The sequence below is a fragment of the Taudactylus pleione genome, unplaced genomic scaffold, assembly GCF_031769625.1.
Source record: "Taudactylus pleione unplaced genomic scaffold, aTauple2 ptg001518l, whole genome shotgun sequence".
In the NCBI taxonomy this organism is placed as follows: Eukaryota; Metazoa; Chordata; class Amphibia; order Anura; family Myobatrachidae; genus Taudactylus; species Taudactylus pleione.
Genome location: NW_028285916.1, coordinates 38,506 through 53,887, shown reverse-complemented (window position 1 = coordinate 53,887; position 15,382 = coordinate 38,506). Strand labels below are relative to the sequence as shown.

Genomic DNA, 15,382 nt, shown 5'->3' with positions numbered 1-15,382 from the left:
CTGCTCCACTAATCTGATACTGTTATATAATAACCTGGCTATCCCGCTACTCAGGGAGCCAGGGTCGACTCACAGAGCTGCCTTATAAGCTGTCTTACTGCTCCACTAATCTGATACTGTTATATAATAACCTGGCTATCCCGCTACTCAGGGAGCCAGGGTCTACTCACAGCGCTGCTTTATAAGCTGTCTTACTGCTCCACTAATCTGATACTGTTATATAATAACCTGGCTATCCCGCTACTCAGGGAGCCAGGGTCTACTCACAGAGCTGCCTTATAAGCTGTCTTACTGCTCCACTAATCTGATACTGTTATATAATAACCTGGCTATCCCGCTCCTCAGGGAGCCAGGGTCTACTCACAGAGCTGCCTTATAAGCTGTCTTACTGCTCCACTAATCTGATACTGTTATATAATAACCTGGCTATCCCGCTACTCAGGGAGCCAGGGTCTACTCACAGAGCTGCCTTATAAGCTGTCTTACTGCTCCACTAATCTGATACTGTTATATAATAACCTGGCTATCCCGCTACTCAGAGAGCCAGGGTCTACTCACAGCGCTGCCTTATAAGCTGTCTTACTGCTCCACTAATCTGATACTGTTATATAATAACCTGGCTATCCCGCTACTCAGGGAGCCAGGGTCTACTCACAGCGCTGCCTTATAAGCTGTCTTACTGCTCCACTAATCTGATACTGTTATATAATAACCTGGCTATCCCGCTACTCAGGCAGCCAGGGTCTACTCACAGCGCTGCCTTATAAGCCGTCTTACTGCTCCACTAATCTGATACTGTTATATAATAACCTGGCTATCCCGCTACTCAGGGAGCCAGGGTCTACTCACAGCGCTGCCTTATAAGCTGTCTTTCTGCTCCACTAATCTGATACGGTTATATAATAACCTGGCTATCCCGCTACTCAGGGAGCCAGGGTCTACTCACAGAGCTGCCTTACTGCTCCACTAATCTGATACTGTTATATAATAACCTGGCTATCCCGCTACTCAGGGATCCAGGGTCTACTCACAGCGCTGCCTTATAAGCTGTCTTACTGCTCCACTAATCTGATACTGTTATATAATAACCTGGCTATCCCGCTACTCAGGGAGCCAGGGTCTACTCACAGCGCTGCCTTATAAGCTGTCTTACTGCTCCACTAATCGGATACTGTTATATAATAACCTGGCTATCCCGCTACTCAGAGAGCCAGGGTCTACTCACAGAGCTGCCTTATAAGCTGTCTTACTGCTCCACTAATCTGATACGGTTATATAATAACCTGGCTATCCCGCTACTCAGGGAGCCAGGGTCTACTCACAGCGCTGCCTTATAAGCTGTCTTACTGCTCCACTAATCTGATACTGTTATATAATAACCTGGCTATCCCGCTACTCAGAGAGCCAGGGTCTACTCACAGAGCTGCCTTATAAGCTGTCTTACTGCTCCACTAATCGGATACTGTTATATAATAACCTGGCTATCCCGCTACTCAGAGAGCCAGGGTCTACTCACAGCGCTGCCTTATAAGCTGTCTTACTGCTCCACTAATCTGATACTGTTATATAATAACCTGGCTATCCCGCTACTCAGGGAGCCAGGGTCTACTCACAGCGCTGCCTTATAAGCTGTCTTACTGCTCCACTAATCAGATACTGTTATATAGTAACCTGGCTATCCCGCTACTCAGAGAGCCAGGGTCTACTCACAGAGCTGCCTTACTGCTCCACTAATCTGATACTGTTATATAATAACCTGGCTATCCCGCTACTCAGAGAGCCAGGGTCTACTCACAGCGCTGCCTTATAAGCTGTCTTACTGCTCCACTAATCTGATACTGTTATATAATAACCTGGCTATCCCGCTACTCAGGGAGCCAGGGTCTACTCACAGCGCTGCTTTATAAGCTGTCTTACTGCTCCACTAATCTGATACTGTTATATAATAACCTGGCTATCCCGCTACTCAGGGAGCCAGGGTCTACTCACAGAGCTGTCTTATAAGCTGTCTTACTGCTCCACTAATCTGATACTGTTATATAATAACCTGGCTACCCCGCTACTCAGGGAGCCAGGGTCTACTCACAGCGCTGCTTTATAAGCTGTCTTACTGCTCCACTAATCTGATACTGTTATATAATAACCTGGCTATCCCGCTACTCAGGGAGCCAGGGTCTACTCACAGAGCTGCCTTATAAGCTGTCTTACTGCTCCACTAATCTGATACTGTTATATAATAACCTGGCTATCCCGCTACTCAGAGAGCCAGGGTCTACTCACAGCGCTGCCTTATAAGCTGTCTTACTGCTCCACTAATCTGATACTGTTATATAATAACCTGGCTATCCCGCTACTCAGGGAGCCAGGGTCTACTCACAGCGCTGCCTTATAAGCTGTCTTACTGCTCCACTAATCTGATACTGTTATATAATAACCTGGCTATCCCGCTACTCAGGGAGCCAGGGTCTACTCACAGCGCTGCCTTATAAGCTGTCTTACTGCTCCACTAATCTGATACTGTTATATAATAACCTGGCTATCCCGCTACTCAGGCAGCCAGGGTCTACTCACAGCGCTGCTTTATAAGCTGTCTTACTGCTCCACTAATCTGATACTGTTATATAATAACCTGGCTATCCCGCTACTCAGGGAGCCAGGGTCTACTCACAGCGCTGCCTTATAAGCTGTCTTTCTGCTCCACTAATCGGATACTGTTATAGAATAACCTGGCTATCCCGCTACTCAGAGAGCCAGGGTCTACTCACAGCGCTGCCTTACTGCTCCACTAATCTGATACTGTTATATAATAACCTGGCTATCCCGCTACTCAGAGAGCCAGGGTCTACTCACAGCGCTGCCTTATAAGCTGTCTTACTGCTCCACTAATCTGATACTGTTATATAATAACCTGGCTATCCCGCTACTCAGGGAGCCAGGGTCTACTCACAGAGCTGCCCTACTGCTCCACTAATCTGATACTGTTATATAGTAACCTGGCTATCCCGCTACTCAGGGAGCAAGGGTCTACTCAGAGCGCTGCCTTATAAGCTGTCTTACTGCTCCACTAATCTGATACTGTTATATAATAACCTGGCTATCCCGCTACTCAGGGAGCCAGGGTCTACTCACAGCGCTGCCTTATAAGCTGTCTTACTGCTCCACTAATCTGATACTGTTATATAATAACCTGGCTATCCCGCTACTCAGGGAGCCAGGGTCTACTCACAGCGCTGCCTTATAAGCTGTCTTACTGCTCCACTAATCTGATACGGTTATATAATAACCTGGCTATCCCGCTACTCAGGGAGCCAGGGTCTACTCACAGAGCTGCCTTACTGCTCCACTAATCTGATACTGTTATATAATAACCTGGCTATCCCGCTACTCAGGGAGCCAGGGTCTACTCACAGCGCTGCCTTATAAGCTGTCTTACTGCTCCACTAATCGGATACTGTTATATAATAACCTGGCTATCCCGCTACTCAGGGAGCCAGGGTCTACTCACAGCGCTGCCTTATAAGCTGTCTTACTGCTCCACTAATCTGATACTGTTATATAATAACCTGGCTATCCCGCTACTCAGGGAGCCAGGGTCTACTCACAGCGCTGCCTTATAAGCTGTCTTACTGCTCCACTAATCTGATACTGTTATATAATAACCTGGCTATCCCGCTACTCAGGGAGCCAGGGTCTACTCACAGCGCTGCCTTATAAACTGTCTTACTGCGCCACTAATCTGATACTGTTATATAATAACCTGGCTATCCCGCTACTCAGGGAGCCAGGGTCTACTCACAGAGCTGCTTTATAAGCTGTCTTACTGCTCCACTAATCTGATACTGTTATATAATAACCTGGCTATCCCACTACTCAGGGAGCCAGGGTCTACTCACAGCGCTGCCTTATAAGCTGTCTTACTCCTCCACTAATCTGATACTGTTATATAATAACCTGGCTATCCCGCTACTCAGGGAGCCAGGGTCTACTCACAGCGCTGCCTTATAATATGTCTTACTGCTCCACTAATCTGATACTGTTATATAATAACCTGGCTATCCCGCTACTCAGAGAGCCAGGGTCTACTCACAGAGCTGCCTTATAAGCTGTCTTACTGCTCCACTAATCGGATACTGTTATATAATAACCTGGCTATCCCGCTACTCAGAGAGCCAGGGTCTACTCACAGAGCTGCCTTATAAGCTGTCTTACTGCTCCACTAATCTGATACTGTTATATAATAACCTGGCTATCCCGCTACTCAGGGAGCCAGGGTCTACTCACAGCGTTGCCTTATAAGCTGTCTTACTGCTCCACTAATCTGATACTGTTATATAATAACCTGGCTATCCCGCTACTCAGGGAGCCAGGGTCTACTCACAGCGCTGCCTTACTGCTCCACTAATCTGATACTGTTATATAATAACCTGGCTATCCCGCTACTCAGGGAGCCAGAGTCTACTCACAGAGCTGCCTTATAAGCTGTCTTACTGCTCCACTAATCTGATACTGTTATATAATAACCTGGCTATCCCGCTACTCAGAGAGCCAGGGTCTACTCACAGCGCTGCCTTATAAGCTGTCTTACTGCTCCACTAATCTGATACTGTTATATAATAACCTGGCTATCCCGCTACTCAGGGAGCCAGGGTCTACTCACAGAGCTGCCTTATAAGCTGTCTTACTGCTCCACTAATCTGATACTGTTATATAATAACCTGGCTATCCCGCTACTCAGGGAGCTAGGGTCTACTCACAGAGCTGCCTTATAAGCTGTCTTACTGCTCCACTAATCTGATACTGTTATATAATAACCTGGCTATCCCGCTACTCAGGGAGCCAGGGTCTACTCACAGAGCTGCCTTATAAGCTGTCTTACTGCTCCACTAATCTGATACTGTTATATAATAACCTGGCTATCCCGCTACTCAGGGAGCCAGGGTCTACTCACAGAGCTGCCTTATAAGCTGTCTTACTGCTCCACTAATCTGATACTGTTATATAATAACCTGGCTACCCCGCTACTCAGGGAGCCAGGGTCTACTCACAGAGCTGCCTTATAAGCTGTCTTACTGCTCCACTAATCGGATACTGTTATATAATAACCTGGCTACCCCGCTACTCAGGGAGCCAGGGTCTACTCACAGCGCTGCCTTATAAGCTGTCTTACTGCTCCACTAATCTGATACTGTTATATGATAACCTGGCTATCCCGCTACTCAGAGAGCCAGGGTCTACTCACAGAGCTGCCTTATAAGCTGTCTTACTGCTCCACTAATCTGATACTGTTATATAATAACCTGGCTATCCCGCTACTCAGGGAGCCAGGGTCTACTCACAGAGCTGCCTTATAAGCTGTCTTACTGCTCCACTAATCGGATACTGTTATATAATAACCTGGCTATCCCGCTACTCAGGGAGCCAGGGTCTACTCACAGAGCTGCCTTATAAGCTGTCTTACTGCTCCACTAATCTGATACTGTTATATAATAACCTGGCTATCCCGTTACTCAGGGAGCCAGGGTCTACTCACAGAGCTGCCTTATAAGCTGTCTTACTGTTCCACTAATCGGATACTGTTATATAATAACCTGGCTATCCCGTTACTCAGAGAGCCAGGGTCTACTCACAGCGCTGCCTTATAAGCTGTCTTACTGTTCCACTAATCGGATACTGTTATATAATAACCTGGCTATCCCGCTACTCAGGGAGCCAGGGTCTACTCACAGAGCTGCCTTATAAGCTGTCTTACTGCTCCACTAATCTGATACTGTTATATAATAACCTGGCTATCCCGCTCCTCAGGGAGCCAGGGTCTACTCACAGAGCTGCCTTACTGCTCCACTAATCGGATACTGTTATATAATAACCTGGCTATCCCGCTACTCAGGGATCCAGGGTCTACTCACAGCGCTGCCTTATAAGCTGTCTTACTGCTCCACTAATCGGATACTGTTATATAATAACCTGGCTATCCCGTTACTCAGGGAGCCAGGGTCTACTCACAGCGCTGCCTTATAAGCTGTCTTACTGCTCCACTAATCTGATACTGTTATATAATAACCTGGCTATCCCGCTACTCAGGGAGCCAGGGTCTACTCACAGAGCTGCCTTATAAGCTGTCTTACTGCTCCACTAATCTGATACTGTTATATAATAACCTGGCTATCCCGCTACTCAGAGAGCCAGGGTCTACTCACAGAGCTGCCTTATAAGCTGTCTTACTGCTCCACTAATCTGATACTGTTATATAATAACCTGGCTATCCCGCTACTCAGGGAGCCAGGGTCTACTCACAGAGCTGCCTTATAAGCTGTCTTACTGCTCCACTAATCTGATACTGTTATATAATAACCTGGCTATCCCGCTACTCAGGGAGCCAGGGTCTACTCACAGCGCTGCCTTATAAGCTGTCTTACTGCTCCACTAATCGGATACTGTTATATAATAACCTGGCTACCCCGCTACTCAGGGAGCCAGGGTCTACTCACAGAGCTGCCTTATAAGCTGTCTTACTGCTCCACTAATCTGATACTGTTATATAATAACCTGGCTATCCCGCTACTCAGGGAGCTAGGGTCTACTCACAGCGCTGCCTTATAAGCTGTCTTACTGCTCCACTAATCGGATACTGTTATATAATAACCTGGCTATCCCGCTACTCAGAGAGCCAGGGTCTACTCACAGAGCTGCCTTATAAGCTGTCTTACTGCTCCACTAATCTGATACTGTTATATAATAACCTGGCTATCCCGCTACTCAGGGAGCCAGGGTCTACTCACAGAGCTGCCTTATAAGCTGTCTTACTGCTCCACTAATCGGATACTGTTATATAATAACCTGGCTATCCCGCTACTCAGGGAGCCAGGGTCTACTCACAGCGCTGCCTTATAAGCTGTCTTACTGCTCCACTAATCGGATACTGTTATATAATAACCTGGCTACCCCGCTACTCAGAGTGCCAGGGTCTACTCACAGAGCTGCCTATGAAGCCGGTGGCAGTGTGACTGACGGGGGCCGCTATGCGCGCTGCACGCAGTGACATGTGGAACCCCCTTTGTAGACAGAGGTCTAGGCAGTCGCGAGTGGGTGCCCCCGGCACTTGCATGCACTTGCGAGTGGGTGCCCCCGGCAGCTCCATCGTTGCTGACAGGCAGCGCAGCTACTGCCTGTCTGTCCTCAATGCAATCTTCTAACTTCAGCGCAGAAGCTCTTTCAATGAAAAAACCCTGAGGAGGTGTACCTACACACCCAGCTTCACTCGGGCACAAACTTAGACTGAGGCTTGTAGGGGGGTATAGAGGGGGAGGAGCTAGGCACACTTATTAAAATTTAAAGTGCCAGCTCCTCTTAGCACCGTCTATACCACACGGTCTTTAGCCTCCAGTGTCCCCTAGTGGACGAAGGAGAAACAAAGTTAACCCCAAAGTATTTCCCAATATGTAACAACGTCTGACTGCTCAGCATCCTCAGCTGGTGTACAAAGAATTGTTTCTTCTTTCGGTTTAGTTCATTCGAAGCTTCGAAACAGACTGGGAGCCGACATGGCAGACTGGGAGCCGACATGGCAGACTGGGAGCCGACGAGGCCTCTATACTAGTGTTATTATTCAGCATGTGTAATGCCAGTGACGTTCCCAGTCCTAATGCTTCATCTCCTTTTATTGAGTGTTTCTCTAAAAAGTGCTTTTACAGGTTTTACTTATGTTTAGTCTAAAATTGGTTTAATTGAAAGATGTGAAATAAATCATATCAAACCCTAATAACTTTGGTTTGTTAATGTTAGACAGCATTAAAACGTGATTGATCAAGGTTAATACATAGCAAGATACATTGTTTTATTCATGAAACATGAAAAAAAAATGGTTTAAATAATAAAAAAAAAAAAAAAAGTTTTAAAACCTGTTTTTTTTTCCCAACTCTGGGAGAAATCAAAGGTTTCCACTGGTATGTGCGCCAGGGAAGCGGAGGGTGTATGTGGGCGTTAGTCTCTTACTAAACATATATCATTGTGTGTATTACTGGAATACATACTAATAAATAACAGAATGGTTATCTGCCCCGTCCCTTACCGATAGCTGAAATCTATCAAGAATAAAATAAAAAAAAAACATCTGCATGGGAGAGCAATACTTCTCTATCTGGCATAACTCTGAGCCAGTGCAGAAACCAGCGGCTTGCAGTCTCCTAGGTAATAAATGATCTCTGAAGTCAGGCAGACAGTAGCATTGTGCATCAGGTCACTGTCTCCTGACTCAGGGTAGTGACAATACTACTTCTCAGAGGCAAAGGTTAGGGAAACGCACTGTATTCACTGCACTCGGGAGCAGCTAAGATATAGGTCTACACGGGTGCAGGGTCCTCTACTGTTATAGGTCTACACGGGTGCAGGGTCCTCTACTGTTATAGGTCTACACGGGTGCAGGGTCCTCTACTGTTATAGGTCTACACGGGTGCAGGGTCCTCTACTGTTATAGGTCTACACGGGTGCAGGGTCCTCTACTGTTATAGGTCTACACGGGTGCAGGGTCCTCTACTGTTATAGGTCTACACGGGTGCAGGGTCCTCTACTGTCCAGCTCCTGATGCTGCCAGGCGTGCAACCCCACACTATGCGCAATGCATTATGAGGCACCCACCAACCAGGCTCCGCCTTCAGGTCACACTTGGAAAACCAGGACTGGTCTACGGGCAATAAAAAGGGAATTGGGGTATGTTGCTGCAGCACAGGCAACAGTGAGTATACATGATATTCAGGCTTTATCTGCACACAGGTAGCAGTCAGTGACCAGGGAGCTGTGGCCAGAACGCAGGACAGAATTTGTCTGCCAATGACTCCTTATAATGCACAGTGTTTCCAAGCACATATACTGGTTCTGTGCCATCTTCCAGGACATAGTTACCACCAATGTACATAAGGGGCGTACAACCCCCCTGCACGGACCAATGACACCCTTCCTTCAGACCGAAACTTCACCTGGTGAAAATCTCATCCCATGCTGGTTACTGGTAAAACTCACCCAGCACTGGTTACTGGTATATCTCACCCAGCACTGGTTACTTACTGGTATATCTCACCCAGCACTGGTTACTTACTGGTATATCTCACCCAGCACTGGTTACTGGTATATCTCACCCAGCACTGGTTACTGGCATATCTCACCCAGCACTTGTGACTGGCATATCTCACCCAGCACTGGTTACTGGTATATCTCACCCAGCACTGGTTACTTACTGGTATATCTCACCCAGCACTGGTTACATACTGGTATATCTCACCCAGCACTGGTTACTTACTGGTATATCTCACCCAGCACTGGTTACTGGCATATCTCACCCAGCACTTGTTACTGGTATATCTCACCCAGCACTGGTTACTGGTATATCTCACCCAGCACTTGTTACTGGTATATCTCACCCAGCACTGGTTACTGGTATATCTCACCCAGCACTTGTTACTGGTATATCTCACCCAGCACTGGTTACTGGTATATCTCACCCAGCACTTGTTACTGGTATATCTCACCCAGCACTGGTTACTGGTATATCTCACCCAGCACTGGTTACTGGTATATCTCACCCAGCACTGGTTACTGGTATATCTCACCCAGCACTGGTTACTGGTATATCTCACCCAGCACTGGTTACTGGTATATCTCACCCAGCACTGGTTACTGGTATATCTCACCCAGCACTGGTTACTGGTATATCTCACCCAGCACTGGTTACTGGTATATCTCACCCAGCACTGGTTACTTACTGGTAAAACTCACCCAGCACTGGTTACTTACTGGTAAAACTCACCCAGCACTGGTTACTTACTGGTAAAACTCACCCAGCACTGGTTACTTACTGGTAAAACTCACCCAGCACTGGTTACTGGTAAAACTCATCCAGCACTGGTTACTGGTACATCTCACCCCGTACTGGTTACCGGTACATCTCACCCCGTACTGGTTACCGGTACATCTCACCCCGTACTGGCTACCGGTACATCTCACCCCGTACTGGCTACCGGTACATCTCACTCGGCACTGGTTACCGGTACATCTCACTCGGCACTGGTTACCGGTACATCTAACCCCGCACTGGTTACCGGTACATCTCACCCCGCAGTGGTTACTGGTAGATCTATCCCCGCACTAGTTACTGGTAAGCTTACACATTCAGAGCTCTCCAGGGAGATCACAATTCAAGCATCCTTATAGTTAAAGTAAAATAAATAAATATTTTATGACGTGAGGAGTTCATTCCGAAGGAGATATTAATTCCTGTCATACAGCTACGGAAGCGCTCGGCCTCTCCTGATGACAAGCAGCGGAGGAGCCAGGAAGGCTTAGGAGGAGGACGGGTCTGGAACAATTTGAGGCATGTCAAAATCAAAAGCATCGATTGCACAACACGCATATTAATAGCAGGATCTCACTGCTGTCACGTGTCTCCAGATCCAGGAATTGGGACAGACATGCAGCAGGCGAACCCCATTCTACTGCAAAGGTGTCACTACTGTATTCAGGCCTGACCTCCTGATGGTTCCAAATATACCCAGGTAATCAGCCAATCAAAACATGCAATTGCCCACAGCAGCACAATGTATTTCAGAAGATAAATGAGCTTTTGGGGCCAGTGACTCATTAACTTGTGTGACTCTAAATGAATATAGGGCTGCATGTGACAGGGGCAGTGACAGGATGTGAGGAGAGGAATGGAGGCAGCAGGAAGCCACAGACTGAGAGTTATATAGTGGGAGGAGCAGGGTCCCCCCAGCAGCACAGAGTATATCAGGGGATGAGTGATGTGTTAGTGAGGACAGGGCTGCATGTGACAGGGGCAGTGACAGGATGTGAGAAGGGGAATGGAGGCAGCAGGAAGCCACAGACTGAGAGTTATATAGTGCGAGGAGCAGGGTCCCCAGCAGCACAATAGAACAACACAGAGAAGGCTATCAGGGTCCTGTCATGCTGATGCCAGAATATTGTGGGGTCAAAATACGAGACAGTTCATACAGATTCCCCTTTTTTGTTCATGTTTGAAGCTTCTATAAATAGCTGAGCGTCTCATAATTAGTGTACTAAACATAAAGCAGCCGGCGAATGTTATCACCTGCGCACAGCGGAGGCGGCAGCCTATCACTCCCCTGAAAGCTACACAGTGAAAGCACCGCAGCGATGTTACCGGTTCATAGCGAGTTCTAGGCTATATCTCAGGAATATTGGATCTAATGACAGAATGGCAGCCGCGGCGGTGTGTGCGGAGGCGCCTGGGGAGGTCTTATTGATTAGGAATGATTTCTAGGCTTTCAATTATCCTGCAGCCTAAACTAAAGAGCCCGCTATCAGCAACTTCATTATCAATCAGCCGCCGCCTGTGATAAAGGGCCAGGGCTGCCCCCACTAATCCATAACGGGTTACCCAAACACATAGATGGGAACTATCCCCTTATCACCGTCTTTATACTGCTATAAACATAAAGATAAATGATTCCTCTGCATCTGTACAGGAGCTATTATTGGTATGATGGGAAGAGAGTACAACGTAATGTCGGCAGCCAGCTGATCCCCCAATGCCGCGGGTACCACCTGTGTACTATAAGGGACGGAGGGCGACCCTCGGCCGCACGCTCACCTTAAACCTCTTGTCCTGTAGAACCTTTTTAATGGCCACCAGCTCCCCCGAGTCGCAGAGTTTCGCCTGATAAACCACGCCAAAGGATCCATTGCCGATGACCTTCGTGTCCGTGTAGCTGACCTCTTGCTGGCGGTCGGGACCCTGGCCCGGTGTGGCCACCACAGTGGTAACTTTGCTGCCATCTTTGTCTCCTGTTAAAAAATAAAAAAGGGCAGAAGATGAAGAACAAACGCAGGTGACACATGAAGGCAAATATTCACACAGTGTAATGTCCGGTCGGAGGGGTGGGCCCGGTTCTGCCCTGTGTACCCTTCCCTTTTTGGGCACATCAGTGGCTGGCACAAATGTTATAATTACATTATTAATATTAGATTATGGTCTAATCATCTTCCAGCAACTGAGGCTGAAGCCTTTCATAAGCGTCCAGACAAAACTACTTCCTCCCAGTAATCCTGACAGTGTGGTTCTAATGTATGTAGCCCCAGGGTCCCATCTCTCTGCCAGATCAGGGGAACATTACCGGGTAAGACAGGGAATCTTAGGGCACCTGTAAGTGTTGTGGTAATAGCCTCTATGACCTGTATCAGCCTATGTGACCTATATTATACAGCAGAGCTCTGTGGTTGGGGGATGAATCACAGGCCGCCCTCCTAGTCAGGACTTGTCACTCCACGTCAGCACTATGCAGCCATATGACGGGTGATGCCGGGACTGGTGCCAGTGTGCGGCCAGACACATTCACTTGGCTCAGAGCAGAAATCCACCAGTGACGGAGGATGTGACTGCTGGAAAAAAAACGAATCGCTGGCTCTAGACATGATGTCAGACGCCCAGAGGTGCGGACGCTGTCTCCAGTCACCCTGAACATGCAGAAAGCAGCTTAAAGAAAAGACAGCAGAGCCGGTTTTATGTACGACTTGTAATAAAAGGAGGTGACCCGGAAATGTGCAGCACCCATGAAGCGGTCGCCCAGCACCCTGGCATGGCAGGATAAATAAGGCTGACAAATTCCGTGCCCCTCACAGGCATTGTTAATCTTCATTCATGGAGCGAATGACTAAACACGGTTATCCAGCTTGGCACTAATTAGCTGCACAAATGCTCATCGTCCGGCCAGAAATAGCCATTCGGCTCTGCACAGCTGGCAAACGCCACATTACCGCGCTGGCCGGGAACACGGATAACGGTAACTGGTTTGTGCCACGGCGGCGTGTCAGCCATGCGAATGAAATCTAATTTCAGGAAGTCTATTCTCTAACACAATATAGGTGGGAAGAGGTTCCAGAGGCCGGAGCACAGAGCTGTCCCTATTCCCTATCACAGCACAATACATCTAGGTTTATCTTCCTGACCCTTCCTACAGGGCTGCAGGATTTTCAGCAAACACACAATAATAGGCATAAACCAAGCAAACATTCCTCTGTGTCTTGCAGTACACACTAATCAGTAACAGGTGTTACCCCACACACATACAACAGCCTGTACTTGTTATGGTGAACATAGATTGTGGAATCATTATACTACTCAATTCACTATGAAAAAAATACTTCACCAAACTCACATTATAAGTTGCTAAATCATCTTGTGATGTGTGTGGATTATTATTGACACACACACACACACGTTCACAGTGGTAGCAGTTACTTCAATCACACACACCCCAAGAGAGAGGACCCTGCTGCCCCCTGCGATATACAGAGAGGACCCTGCTGCCCCCTGCGATATACAGAGAGGACCCGCTGCCCCCTGCGATATACAGAGAGGCACCGCTGCCCCCTGCGATATACAGAGAGGCACCGCTGCCCCCTGCGATATACAGAGAGGCACCGCTGCCCCCTGCGATATACAGAGAGGCACCGCTGCCCCCTGCGATATACAGAGAGGACCCTGCTGCCCCCTGCGATATACAGAGGGGACCCTGCTGCCCCCTGCGATATACAGAGGGGACACTGCTGCCCCCTGCGATATACAGAGGGGACACTGCTGCCCCCTGCGATATACAGAGGGGACACTGCTGCCCCCTGCGATATACAGAGGGGACACTGCTGCCCCCTGCGATATACAGAGGGGACACTGCTGCCCCCTGCGATATACAGAGGGGACACTGCTGCCCCCTGCGATATACAGAGGGGACACTGCTGCCCCCTGCGATATACAGAGGGGACACTGCTGCCCCCTGCGATATACAGAGGGGACACTGCTGCCCCCTGCGATATACAGAGGGGACACTGCTGCCCCCTGCGATATACAGAGGGGACACTGCTGCCCCCTGCGATATACAGAGGGGACACTGCTGCCCCCTGCGATATACAGAGGGGACACTGCTGCCCCCTGCGATATACAGAGGGGACACTGCTGCCCCCTGCGATATACAGAGGGGACACTGCTGCCCCCTGCGATATACAGAGGGGACACTGCTGCCCCCTGCGATATACAGAGGGGACACTGCTGCCCCCTGCGATATACAGAGGGGACACTGCTGCCCCCTGCGATATACAGAGGGGACACTGCTGCCCCCTGCGATATACAGAGGGGACACTGCTACCCCCTGCGATATACAGAGGGGACACTGCAACCCCCTGCGATATACAGAGAGGACACTGCTACCCCCTGCGATATACAGAGAGGACCCTGCTACCCCCTGCGATATACAGAGAGGACACTGCTACCCCCTAAAATAAGTATCATATTGCACAACTCAGTCAGCTGAGACCAGGACACGGTGCACAGAGGAGTCTCGGACGCTGCACGCGGGACAGACTGTGCTGATCTCCTCACCAACAAAACAAGTCACAGAGGTGACAGCTGTCTCTTAGCAGCGGAGGACGGTGCCCGTGAGCCGTCGGCTGCATTACTCATTCCCCGCCATCGGCTGTATAATACTTTCCTTACACCCATGTGGATTTAGATCTGGGCACAAAGTTTCCCATGCACAAGTTATCTGTACATTAACGCACAGCAATAAGCAAAGTCTGTAACCAGCTGTAACACATATTCATGGTACTGCATTACTAAGCCTGGGCGATACAGAAAACCGCCCATAGCGATGCCAGGAGGACATTTTCCATGAGTAGAACGTGTGCCTACTTACATTTATATGCTTACCTAAATAACCAGTAAGATACAGGGGATATTTACGTAGGACCGGAGCCGGGCAGCTATGTATGTGTACTATGGCGAACGCTACACTGCAAGCTATGGAGAGATCATGGGAAAGGGGCGCATGTACTAAAATAGGTGCAAGAGCGCAGTCACCCATAGCAACTAACCTGCAATTACATCTCACAGACTGAGATCATCAGCCACATGGCAGGATGCAGAGGATTTGCCTTTCTGTACACATCTGTATATAAAAGGTCTCCATTAATAAGTCTATTAACAATAATGGGGGAAATGTATCAAACCTTGGAAAGAGAAATGACCAATCAGCTTCTGAGATGTTACAGGCTGTGTTTGAAAAATGACCACTGATTGGTTGGCACTTTACCGCTCTCTGAGATTTGATACATCTCCCCCAATGAGAATGGTGTAAAGAATAGAGAGTCTGGGGCGGGCTGTACCTCCTTCCTCAGCGGAGAGCGCCCGGGGCTTGCAGAACATATCACTTTAAAACATTTTATTCCCATACGGCACCAGTACTTTGTTTGAAAATGGTGCCTAGCGCCGATTGGTCCCTTTAAAAATGGCGCTTTGGCACAAGGTTTAACCCCTTCAATGCGGGGGCCGACATCTTAGCCTCTTGGGCAAAGTCTCCGCTAT

At 48.3% G+C, this 15,382-nt stretch overlaps 1 protein-coding gene and 3 non-coding genes across 5 annotated transcripts in view; all 4 read right to left on the bottom strand.

The window, feature by feature from the left end:
• GSK3B (glycogen synthase kinase 3 beta) overlaps positions 1-15,382 on the bottom strand; it is a 149,193-nt gene that overhangs the window by 95,312 nt on the left and 38,499 nt on the right. For both annotated transcript variants that reach the window (XM_088463954.1, XM_088463955.1), the window contains exon 2: positions 11,621-11,814. In XM_088463954.1, the coding sequence (XP_088320080.1) occupies positions 11,621-11,814 (194 nt within the window). The remainder of the gene's footprint in view (positions 1-11,620; positions 11,815-15,382) is intronic.
• On the bottom strand, positions 13,789-13,911 carry LOC148442433 (small nucleolar RNA SNORA17). The gene has a single exon (XR_015875809.1). It is a non-coding gene; the product is annotated as a small nucleolar RNA SNORA17 (small nucleolar RNA).
• LOC148442432 (small nucleolar RNA SNORA17) lies at positions 13,913-14,035 on the bottom strand. Its single transcript, XR_015875808.1, has one exon. It is a non-coding gene; the product is annotated as a small nucleolar RNA SNORA17 (small nucleolar RNA).
• LOC148442431 (small nucleolar RNA SNORA17) lies at positions 14,037-14,159 on the bottom strand. Its single transcript, XR_015875807.1, has one exon. It is a non-coding gene; the product is annotated as a small nucleolar RNA SNORA17 (small nucleolar RNA).